This window comes from Pristis pectinata, chromosome 20 (genome assembly GCF_009764475.1).
Source record: "Pristis pectinata isolate sPriPec2 chromosome 20, sPriPec2.1.pri, whole genome shotgun sequence".
Lineage (NCBI taxonomy): Eukaryota > Metazoa > Chordata > Chondrichthyes > Rhinopristiformes > Pristidae > Pristis > Pristis pectinata.
This window is the reverse complement of record NC_067424.1, coordinates 33577166-33590034: the sequence shown is the minus strand read 5'-3', so window position 1 is coordinate 33590034 and position 12869 is coordinate 33577166. Positions and strand designations below refer to the sequence as shown.

General features: G+C 39.0%; 1 protein-coding gene across 1 annotated transcript in view; it reads left to right on the top strand.

Annotated features, from left to right (window-relative positions):
• The window catches only part of LOC127580771 (AT-rich interactive domain-containing protein 2-like), a 184752-nt gene that overhangs the window by 96913 nt on the left and 74970 nt on the right, over positions 1 to 12869 (top strand). The window contains exon 4 of the mRNA XM_052034618.1: positions 11277 to 11410. Coding sequence (XP_051890578.1) covers positions 11277 to 11410 — 134 coding nt within the window. The remainder of the gene's footprint in view (positions 1 to 11276; positions 11411 to 12869) is intronic.

Below are 12869 nucleotides of genomic sequence, written 5' to 3'. Positions count from 1 at the left end.
TTACAGTTTCTTTATCCTTTTGCTCTTTTTGATGGACAGCCATGAGGCTCATTTTGCAAGTGATTAGTGTAGTGAAGATTGATTTTTTTTTTGGTCCTGAGTGAACTGAAAATTTTGCACAATGATTTGAAGGAAATTATAGAAGTTACAGTGAAGAGGGAAACTGTATGTCCCATCATGCTTCTTTTTCTACTCTGACCTCATTTACGAGCTATTTCCTCATATCCTTTTAAATTCTTCTATAAAAAAGAATCCTTATACAATTACCTTTTGAATGACATTACTATCTCTATAGGCACTCATAATATATTCTTCTTTATTATAAGAACTTAGGAAGATTAAAGGAGCAGCAATATTGCAAACAACAATGGGAAACACTTAAACATGTTCCAACAGAGTACTGGAGAAATATATTCCGTAAAAGGAAAATCACATTAAACAATTAAGAGACCCCATAGATGAATATATACAAAGGAACAACTGAAGACAAGAAGAGTGGCATACATAAAGTACAAAGACAGGAGAGTGGTGCATGGTAAGAAGGACTAGGGGAGATCAAAAATAGGGACAGGAAAAGGATCTATGAAATTAAATTATCAAGGAACATTGAACAAAATACTAAAATACTTTAAAGATAATGTCAGTATGAAATTTGCAGCAGCAAAAATCATTGATTAGACCACAGTTGGAGTATTGTGTACATTTCTGGTCACCACAGTATAAAAAGGTTGTGGTAGCAACAGAGAGTTGCTGGAGTGGAGGGCTATAGTTACAAGGAGCAATTGAATAGGCTGGGTTTATTCTTACTAGAACATAGGAGGTTGAGGAGTGACCTTGTATAGGTTTATAAAATTAAGATATGATAGATGATGGTCAAGTCTTTTACCCAGGGCAGGAGAGTCTAGAACGGGAGGGCACAGGTTAAAAGTGGGAGGACAGAAATTTAAAGGAGATCTAAGGGAGAAGTTTTTCACACAGAGTGTGGTGGTTATCTGGAATGAGCAGCCAGAGTAGGTGGTAGAGGTAGATCAGTTACAACGTTTAAAAGACATTTGGACAGATACTTGGGAAAGGCCTAATGCGGGCAAATGGGGTTAGTGTAAATGAACATCATGTTTGGTATGGAGGAGATGTGGCCTGTTTCCTGTGCTGAACAATTCTATAACTCTATGAAATGGAAATCTGTACTTGGAACAGGGCCATTAAAGCATGGACGGGATAATTCCAGAGATAAACGGAAATGGCAGAAATAAATCGCCTCGGTTTGGTATTCTCTGGGGTGATGGAAGAGAGGGACATGAGGCTAGGTGTTGAGCTGAGTGCATTTAAAATAGAAATAAGCTAATGAAACTTGGATAAAACTCTTGGTGTGGATGGATTGCATCAGAACATTTTAGAAGAATGTAGGGAAGAGATAGTAGGGGCATAGTGCATGTTTTTGATATTTCCCAGGAAGTTGTCAATAAATAACACCTATATTTAAGAAGGGGAATAGAAAACGCTAAAGGAATTATAGATCATTCTCCTTAACCTTGGTGGTGGAAACAATAATGGAATCTCTACTTAAGGAGAAAATAATAAAGAAAAACACAATGAAGAGTATAATAAAGCATAGTCAGCATGGCTTTAAAAAGGAAAATTTTGTGTGAACAATCTTATTGAATTTTTGAAGTGGTAACAGATAGAATTTGCATGCAATTTAGATGGATTTTCAAAAGACCTTTTTCTAAGGTACTCCAAAGCAGACTAATATTTAAGGTCAGATAAACTAGAGTTGGGGGGTGGGGGGGGGGGTGGGGTGGAAGTAGTAGAATAGAATTGCCAGGTGATTTCAAAACAAAAAAGCAGAAAGTGTGAGTGGAAAGCAGCAATGCGAAAAATGGATATTGGTGATCAGTCCTGGGACTACTGCTATTTACAATTTACTGTAATGATTTAGACTCTGCAATCAAAACCACTTTTTAAAAAATTTGTGAATGATACCAAATTGGAGTGGGGAGGGGAGAGGAAGACAAAGTTAAGGACTGCAACAGGTTACAAGAAGTCATTAATAAGCAAAAAGGACAAATGTTTTTATAAATATTACGTCTATTTTATTGAAAGAATTGTGATGTCACTTATTGCTTGGAAGCTGTGAATCTATGGAAGGTAGGGGGCAATGGGATTTTGGAGTACAAATACACCAATCGCTAAGCTGCACCACAGGTTTAAAAACATAAAGTTCTGGGATTTATTTCTTGAAAAGTAGGGGATTTATGCTAAAACTGCACTAAGTCTTAGTTAGGTCATGCTTAGATTATTACATATAGTTCTGGTTGCTATATAAGAGGGTAGAGAGGCACTGGAGAGGCTGTAGGGAAGATTTCAAAGGATGATACCAAAAATGTGAGGGTATACATTATCAGAAAAAGTGGTACAATTTTTCTCTTGACAAAGTAAGGCTGAGGGTATCTTAGAAAGATCTTTGAAAGATTTTGATAGATTGAATACAGAAGGAATGTTTCCACTTGTGGAAATAAAGCACAACTAGAGACCATTGTAGTGTCATTAAGGAATACAATAGGGAATTCTGGCAAAGCTACTTTATCCAAAGACTGGAGGAAATGTGGAACTTGTTACCTAGGGAGTGATTGAAGTGAGTAATAAAAATGCATTTAAGGGAATGCAGGAAAAGGAAGAAGGAGAAAAAATAAAGGGTTGATAGTTTTAAGTGAGGAAAGATGAGAAGAGACTCAAGTGGAGTATTAATGCTGGTATGGACTGGCTGGGATGAATACAGTGTTTCTGTACTAGATGAAGTGGAAGTGAGGTTACCTGGCCAGGCCATCACAGGCTCTCTGAATGTACAGGATGAGTTCTGATCACTTAAAAAAAGACTGCATTTTGAAAAAAAATATCAGTTGTCCCCTTTAAAATGCATGAAATTCTGTCTGTGTTTTAACAAAAAAAATCCTGAATATTTAACATTAACTGGACCTCTGCCAATACTGTCATTATTGTTTTTCTGTTTTTATATGTTGGCATATTTAGCAGGTCACTGAGTTGGTGTTCATTCGAAAGTATATAATGGAAAGTTTACTAAAGTTAATCTAATGGAGTGTCAAGGTAAAAGTAAACAAAGGATAGCCATCAAGAAGAGGCCACAACACTCTTAATTTATTTTTGTATAATTTTGAGGTTGAGAAAAGGAGCTTGATGGCTCTGAACATATGTGTTATGTACTTGGATTATAGTAAGACCTTTACCATTCCTTTGGAAATGCTGGTACTGAAAATAAAGCATGAATCAGTGTATATATATTGGAATGAAACTTAATTGATAGACCAAAGCAACCCAGGAGGTAATAATACAGGGATTATCATCTGCCAGGGAAAACACTAACAATAGTGTTCCAACGTGGTCTGGTTGGAGATTCCATGTTGTACTGACTAACTTTTATGGGCAGACACAGTGACACAACTGATAGAGGTGCTGCCTCATAGATCCAGCAACTCAGCTGCTGTCTGTGTGTAGAGTGCGTGTACTCCCTGTGACTGCATAGGTTTCCTCCCTTTTCCTCCCATATTGCAAAGATGTGTGGGTTGGTAGGTTAATTGGCCATTCTCAATTGTGCCTAGTGTGTAGATGAGGGGTAGAATCAAGGAGGAATTATGGGGGTGGGAGAAGGGATTACAGGGAAAATTAGTGGCAGAAGAGGATTGTTCATTAAACCGTCATAAATTTCATTGGCCCAAATGACCTCCTATATTATAAGGAAATATGGGAAGTATATGAAATTTCACAGACAACAGATTGTACCATATTGCCGTCTGTTTTTGTTGCATAAATTGGTTGCCTTGTTTCCCTCATTGCCACAATAACTATTAAGTTGACATTATGCCATAATAATGTAATCTTGCAGTGTTATAAATTATTGGTTCCCTTGGACTTCAGTTGCTATATTCAGTTCTGGTTGCTGCAGCTGTTATCAACTTGCATGTATCTATTTGAGCAGCAGGTTAAAGTGCACGTTGACACTGTGAATCCACTTAGTAGCTTTAGGTATAGCTGTTTGGGCAGGTATTAGATAACATTGAAGGAGTGTTGAGGAAACACATTTGTGAAGTGAGCCACAATCGTAAAGCTCCATGGTTTTCTGGGGCTTTAGTGGAAAGTAGCCATGTCCTCCCTGGCTGTTCTTCAAATGGTTCAAAATGGACAGATTTTCTAAGAAAGGATAAACTGGGACTTCCATACTGTGGTCCTTTCCTAGGGCAGAGTTGCAATAGGAGCAACTGTGCCACTGAGTGGAGTAATATTCTTGTGTTTGAAAATTATTGACCACTTTGCAGAAAGATGTACAAGTTTGGAGCTGCATTCATGGAAGGTGTTTAAGGACTTCTATTATTGAAAGTGCATCATTTACTGCCAGTCAATTGTACTGTTAAAATCTGTTCTCAGCAGACATTCGTGATTCATTGTATGAAATTATGGGAATCTGGATTGATATGAACAAGCTCTCATAATATTATTAAGTTCAAAAGTCTGACGTGTTATTATGAATGGTAGAACTAGTTTCCTCTCTCCACTTTTAGTAATTATTCTTTATTATCAGTCTTGTGTATTTATGATGCTATTCATTACAATTACAAAATGTCAACTGTCCATTTCCCTCCACAGATGTGGCCTGACCTGCTGAGCTCCTCCAGCAGTTCTCTTTTTACTGTGGTGGTATGGTTACCATATTGAGTGATTTTTTTATGGACAAAATTGATTTAAGGACATCTGTAAAAACAGAACCCGTTTTGTTACCTGGGGTCAGCCTGCCTTTTAACATTGCTACTTTGTATCTGCCTGTTTACGACAAGGCTGATTGGAGGGTAATTAATAACAGAAAATATTGGGAATACTCAGCATGCCAGGCAGCTTCATTAGAGAGAGAAACAATTAAGGTTTCAGATCATTGATCTTTCATCAAACCTGGGACTGACATGACCCGAGACATTGGTCTATTTCCCTCCATAGATGCTGCCTAATCTGCTGAGTTCCTCCAGTGCTTTGTGTGTTGCTCCAGGTTCTAGTATCTGCAGTCTCTTGTGTCACCATGGGCTCTTATTTTGTTTAGCAACCACGTATGTGGTACCCTGTCAAAGGCCTTATGAAAATCCAAGTAAATAAAGTCCATGGACTGTCCTTTGTCTAACCTGCTTGTTACCTGCTCAAAGAATTCTAACAGATTTGTCAGGGAAGATCTCCCCTTAACAAAACCATGCTGACTTCATCCTATTTTATTATGTACTTCCAAGTACCCCGAAATTTCACCCTTAATAATGAACTCTAAAATCTTACCAACCACTGACATCAGGCAAACTGGCCTATAATTTCCTGTCTTTTGCCAGGAGTGTTATATTTGTCATTTTCCAGTCCCCTGGGATCCTCCTCTAGTGATTCTTGAAAGATCACTACTAGTGCCTCCACAATCTTTCAGAACTCTGGGGTGTAGTCCATCTGGTCCAGGTGATTTATGCACCTTCAGGCCTTTCAGCTTCTCCAGCACCTTCCCCTCAGTAATGGCCACTACACTCACAGGTAGTGTGATGTTGGTGTATGTTAGTCTCATATGATGTTAGAAATGTGGGCACCTGGGCTGTACTTGTCAGGACCGTATTATTCCTGTCACAAAACAGACCAGGACAGTACTCTTTCACCAAACTGAAAGGAAGGTGTTGCACCAGGATTTATTTTTGCAAGGTATGGTGAATTCCTGCCTATGGGCCTTGTCTGATAGCTGTTCACTATTGTAGGTATATCTATAGCAATTTTTATCAGTCATCATTGTTATGTAATGTAAATGGCTACATGAGACTTAATCTGGAGTGTGATGTTTGGTCACAGGTGATTGGTGACTTGTACGTATCTGTAATCAATTTACTTACTATGGTGGAGATGGAAAGGGTAGATTGAACTTGAGTATCATAAAACTGTAGATTTGGGAAATCTGAAATAAAACCCAGAAAATACTAGAAACACTCAGCAGGTTAGGCAGTATTAGTGGACATCGAGGAGTGTTAACATTTCAAGGAGGAAAAAAAGTGTTAGTATTAAGTTGTAGGGAGGGTGGGAGAAGGATAGGTAAGACAAAGAGTATATCTTTAATAGGATGAGGCCAGGGTTACCCTGCAGTTGACCTGTAAATGAGGTCATCTGATTGATGAGGTAGTTAGGAAGAGAACATGGTCCTTTATTCATAAATGCTGTGAAAAGAGGATATTTAGAGAGTAAGAACATAGATAAAGGATTGTAGAAGTTGCAGAATGCAGGGTTACAGGAAATGCCCAGCATCTTAGGCTGTGCTATTAGAGAGAGGAAAAAAAGAGTCATTATCACTGATGGACGACCTGGACTGTTCTGATGTAGACACAAAGTGAGTTACTTGTATTTCATATTGAATCTCGAAAGCTACAATATGCCTAGACAAAAGATAATGTTTCTCAAGTTTACATTGGCCCTTGTTTTTACAGTGCATGAGACGCAGACTGGTCAGAGTGGAAATGCGATGGAAAACTAACATGGCAGGCAACAGGAAGCTCAGGGCCGCCTCTGCAGTGTGAACACAGGTGTTCCGCAAAGTAGTCACCCAATCTGCATTTTGTTTCTCCAATGAAGCGATCACATTGTGAACATTGAATGCAGTACACTAGATTGATCTTTAGATCTTCCACATCATTTGTAGACCTGCCTTGATGTAGTAAGCAATGACACATTTGTTGTCTCTGGATAAGAGTTGATATCCAGTTAAGTTGTGTCAACAATTTGAATAGTCATTGAGTTGGATCCGCTGCAAGTCAGCAAAATCCATGTTCTTTTCCCCAAATAGCTTTCATGGATATTAGGTACTTTACATACATAGTCCAACAATGTTGAGCTGATACTTAATTGTCACTGGTCTGGTTTCTTGGATCCTGAAAGGGATCTTTGTGATTAAATAGCTGCGTGCCTGATGTCTGGGGTTCAGTTGCTGTCACGATGATGTTGGTCGGTAGACTGTTGTGGAGTTTGTTGTAACGTGAAGGTCACTTGAAGGTTTTTTTTCTCATGTTGCAACAGTGATGGAAATGTGGTGTATGAGTAATTTGAGACTTCAAGTACAACATGCTGGGGAGGGAATGGTTCCAAAAGCTCTCCATCATTGGGGCTTTCCTATATCATAAACAAATTGATAGAGATTGATTGCCTTTATAGAAAGAATGCAGCAATAAGTAACCAGAATTATTGAAGGGATGGAGGGAGTAGATTTTGAGGAGTGATTATAGAAATTTGGCTGTGTTCCTAAAAGGGAATGTTGAGTAGTGATGATATGATTGCTCAGTCTGGGATTATTAAGGCTCTAAAGAGTTTCAGCCACAATGACCAACAGGAGAAACGGGGGAGATGGTCAGTGCTTGAAATGGTGTAAATTCCAAAATAAATTTGTGGAAGCAATATTGCAGTTGTCAAGTTGTCAGTCTAGTGGAAAGACTCCCTTGGGAGATGATGGTAGCAATTAACATCGATTCATTCAAATGGAAATTAGGTTACTTTCAGAATATAACATTTTGAAATATGGATTTAAGAATTTAGTATACTGTGGTAGTATAGAGAAAAGGTGGTTCTAAAAGCTCAGCATCATTTGGGTTTTCCTTAGGCCATTTCTGAGTCTATTGTAGCTTAATTGAGAGATTGCCTGGCACGATTAGTCAACAATTACATTACCATTTTGTAATTGCATGAAGCAATGGTAGAGGGCAAAGTAGATGAATGCTTGTAAAGCATCCACTAGATTGTTGTTAAAAAAAAATCAGTTTGAATCACTTGTGTCCTTTTAGGGAAGGAAATTTGATCTTGCTAATCTGCTCTATGTGTGACTCCAAGCACATAGCAACATTGACTGTAAATGTTCTCCAATATGATCAAGCAACCCATGCAGTTGTATTAGAATTTCCTTGAAAGCCAATGATAAGAAAACCTGGTAGAATATCTGACATCAACCTAGACAGGTGCATCCAATGCAAGCTGCAGTATGAGCATTTACACTAAAGTTCACGTTTGTTCATGTTTTGCCACATTCTTAAAAAGCAGGACAAATCTAATCCGGTTAGCTACAAATCCATTTACGCCACAAATAGAGCTTGAATTTTTGCCTTTAAAATGGAAAACACCCCTGAAGGCCTGCTTGGAAAATGTAGTTTGTATTTTTTTACACCAGCATTACACTATGCTGGCAATAAATGATGACCATGCAGAATCTTGTTTTCGATATGCTGCACGTGGATTTGAAAATGCACTGGTAGACCACTGACCTATTTCCGTTTGTCTGTGTGATGCACTAGTCAATGTCATTGGTGAAAAATCGAAAAGTGCAAAAGTGCAGGTGGAAGTGCTGTGAATAACCAAAGCTGTGTGTGATTGTGAAAGAAAATCAGATTTCATCAATATTGTTCAGAATGACAGTTTTTCTTCCAGAAACTGTAAAGTAAAACTTCAATAATTAGTTATCTGATTATTCAGAAATCCTGAAGGTTTGAAATCTGGCTCACCAGGTGATGTTTCCCATGCTCCCTTTCAACTCTCAGGGGCCCTGGTTCCTGCACTTCCTGTCGACTTTCTGGGCAACTGGAAAATTTATTCTAATATTGTATAGCATGCTTTTAATGCTCTTTTTACAAAAATGTTGGGGTTTTAATAGGAATAACATCCAATAAACTGGAAAATCTGCCAGCCCTGCATTGCTGAACTCCTAAGTATGCTGGGTTATCAACGTTTCACTGTATCACTTAGAAAAAAAATTATGTAATTTCCAGGATTCATCTGAACAGCTAGTTGCCTTGGTAAAAGAAAACCAAAGACACCCAATCACTTAACATACTTATTTCCTGGCAGATTGCAAAATAGGTCCCCTTCAACTCACAGAAGTATCAGATTGAATGATGAAATCCACCCTTAAATTAGGACTAAAATTAAAGCCAGCTTTTATCACTGCGTCCAACAAGTGGTGAGGGTTCTGGGTGTTTACTCTTCTAAATAATTTTAAGTACTTTTTAGTTTGCTAAAGGACTTCACCCTATAGATTGCAGATAATATGCAGACACATCACATCAGCACCTAGACTTTGTTGTTATTTTGACTTGGTTGCACTTATAGAGACCAAAAGTTAACTTATCTTATTAACAGAAGTTTTTCAATAACAGAAATTAATCAATTTTGCTGGACACTTAAGAAAAACATTTAAAAACTGAAGCCAGAAAAATTAAAAGGCCTAATCAATGAAATGTTGGAATGCTTAGTGGTCTGTGCTTTCAAGTACTGATAAGTCATCAATCACCTACTTACTGGCATCAGTTGAATACAGCTCTCTCAGCCCCAAACCATACTGTGGCCTTGGACCAAGCATGGAGGTGAGGTAAAGGTTCTTGCAAGGGCTCAGCATCAAAATAGCATTTAACCAAGTATAGCATCAAGAAGCTCTGGTGAAATGGAAGTCTAAGAATCTTTATGATGAGGTGTTGCAGACCAAAAAAGCTCACTGCATATTGCTGCAAGAGTTCCTCAACACAGCAAGGAAGGAGACCTTTTGAGCTGCTTCATAAACTAACTCTTCATCATGTTAGATGTAGAAGTGCTCACTGAGAGAAGAGTGTTTCCATTTGAAACTTTTTATGACGCAACAATTCATGGCCATATGTAGCAAAATCCGGATAGTTCTGGCGAGAAAAAGATGCTCTCATTTTGTGTGGGGGGGGGGGGGGGGGGGGGGGGGGCAGGAAAATACTGATGGAAATTATAGTGATTGTTCTTTCAGTACTTTTTCAAGCATATTAATGTCCCCACTTTGTCATATCTCTAAATGAGTTAGAATAAGTTTTGTTATATATATTTTCTAGTGAATAGTTATCATAATTTCTCCAAATGATATTACATATCAAAAATTACTTTGCTTTTGAATATTCATGATTAAGGTAAGCTCAGTGGAAATGTTTTTGCAACAAATCCAGCATTCTTTTCAGCTGTATTTGAAATTGTGGAAGCGTATAGAGCACCATTAACTCTCGTTCACTTTTACATTGAAAATGCTGTACAGGACTCTCTTGGTGGCGCTAGATGGAGTAGGTTGCATCTTGGCACTGCTCCATTCACTTTGTAATATTTTGTTCACCACCCTCTTAATATCTATGCTAAGGTTTTAACAAGACTTTTGTAATACTTTTATAAGATTGGATTTTGATTTTTAACTGCTGGAAATGAACACCAGAGCTAAAGGTGCAGCTGAAAATGCTGTACTTCGTGAAGACCTATGTTTTTTATATGCAAAGTGATTTAAATGTAAAGTAGTTGCCAGGTATGGTTAATGTAAGATTTCTTCACGCTCTGCACTGTAGTCTTAACTCTTCTACTGTGCAATATAATATAACCCGTAAAACTTTAAAAGCGCAGTGTTTACTTGGATGCTGTCAGTTGCTGTTGAGATCAGCTTGTTTGAAAAATGTGAGTTCATTTGGGAAAAATCATTGCTTTGATATAGGATTGTAGAATTTATGGTATGGATAGTTGGCCATTTTTTCTCTGGGTGGTCTTGCCACCTATCCTTGTATATTCTTTCTTTACATACATTTTAACAATTACTTTGGTTTGATGTTAACTTATGATAAAGCAATTCATGCTTTAACAATCCTATAATTTAGTGAAGGTGGGCATGGAAAGTAGCCTAATTTTCTGGTTTTCTAATCTTTACCATAGTTACTGGAAATGATCTTTCACTTTGCATTCCTAAGTTGTGTCAGAATTTTGGCCATGTGTAGATTTTTTTCTCAGCCAGTGAGAAAAGGGTTCAATAATTTTCACTCTTTCACAATAACACTGAATTAATTGTTCCTTTCCTTTATCTTCAATGCCTTTTAAAGTTCCTTTTGTTGTACATTTTCCCAAATTACATTACTTCATATTTATTTAAGTGAAATGTGCTGCAACTGACCTATTTCTTCCCTCTTTTATGTACTGTATCCTTGCAATCTTTGTCAATTGCTGTGCTGGTAATTTAGTATATGCAAATATCAATGCCACTCTATATGTTGTTGTAGTTTTCTATCTTACCTTCTGTTGCCCATCTGCTTGGTATTAAGCTATTAATAATTAAAGATTCCAGTTTTGAGATGTATTTGTGAAGAGATTCAATTATAACAAATAACTTTGTTCTGTTTTGACTTGTCAACTGCAGTGTAACCTCAAGAAAGTATATATTCAATTCAATATGCTTTGTGCAGGTACCTGGAGAGTTATGAAAAGTTGCATCACTTTGGTGAGGATGAAGAAGTACTCACACCAACTAATTCTCGACCACAAGCTGTTGTCTCTGGGGTTCATTTGTTTTATAATCGTCATCAGCACATTATCCCAGGTAAGTACCAATAAGACAAAGTCTAGAAGAAATTAATTGAATGACTTGTGTTGGAGATTGATTTTAGACTCTTTCAGAGAAGATACAAGTTCCCAGTTGCTGTTTTTATTTTCGGATGGTTTCTCTTAACCCTCCACTTTTAAGAGTGAGCTAACTCCTTGTAGGTGAAAAACACTATGATGCTGGAGGGACACAGCAGGCCAGGCAGCATCCGTGGATAAAAGCAGGTGGTCAACATTTCAGGTCAGGACCCTTCTTCAGGACTGAAGATAGGAAAAGGGGAAGCCCAATATATAGGAGGGAAAAGCAAAGCAGTGATACGTGGAAAAAAGAGGGGAGGTGGGGCGGGCACAGGATGGTGATAGGTAGATGCAGGTAAGAGACAGTGATGGGGAAGTGAGAAGAGCAGATACACTGGGGGGTGGGTCAAAGGTAAGGAGGGAAAGGAAAAAAAAGGGTAGAAAAAAGAGCGATAGACTAGGAAAGGGAAGAAAAGAAGAAGGATGGTGGGGGGGGGGGGGAGGTTGTGGGGAAAGGGTTTTGGGGGTTACAAAGTGGGAGAAATCAATGTTCATGCCATTAGGCTGCAAGGTTCCAAGATGGAAAATGAGGTGCTATTCCTCCAGTTTGCGCTTGGAATTCTCCTGGCAGTGGAGGAGGCCGGGGACTGACATATCTGTGATAGTGTGGGAGGGAGAGTTGATGTGACTGGCAACGGGGAGATGCAGATCACTGTTACGGACAGAGCACAGGTGTTCTGCGAAACGGTCACCTATTCTGCATTTGGTCACACCAAATGAGGAGAGACCATTGGTGACACTACATGCAGACTAGGTGACCGTTTTGCAGAACACCTGTGCTCTGTCCGTAACAGCGATCTGCATCTCCCCGTTGCCAGTCTCTTCAACTCTCCCTCCCACACTATCACAGATATGTCAGTCCCCGGCCTCCTCCACTGCCAGGAGAATTCCAAGCGCAAACTGGAGGAACAGCACCTCATTTTCCGTCTTGGAACCTTGCAGCCTAACGGCATGAGCATTGAATTCTCCCACTTTAAGTAATCCCCACACCCCTTCCCCTCAACCCCCCACCCAACCATGCTTCTTCTTTTCTTCCCTCTCCTAACCTATCTCTTTTTTCTACCTCTTTTTTTCCCTTTCCCTCCTTACCTTTGACCCATCCCCCAGTGGATCTGCTCTCCCCTCCTCCCCCGCACCTGCCCATCACTGTCTCTTACCTGCATCTACTTATCACCACCTTGTGCCCACCCCACATCCCCTCTTTTGTCCACCTATCACTGCTCTGCTTTTCCCTCCTATATATTGGGCTTCCCCTTTTCCTATCTTCAGTCCTGAAGAAGGGTCCTGACCCGAAAGGTTGACCGCCTGCTTTTCTCCATGGATGCTGCCTGGCCTGCTGAGTTCTTCCAGCATCATGGTGTTTTTCATCTAGATTCCAG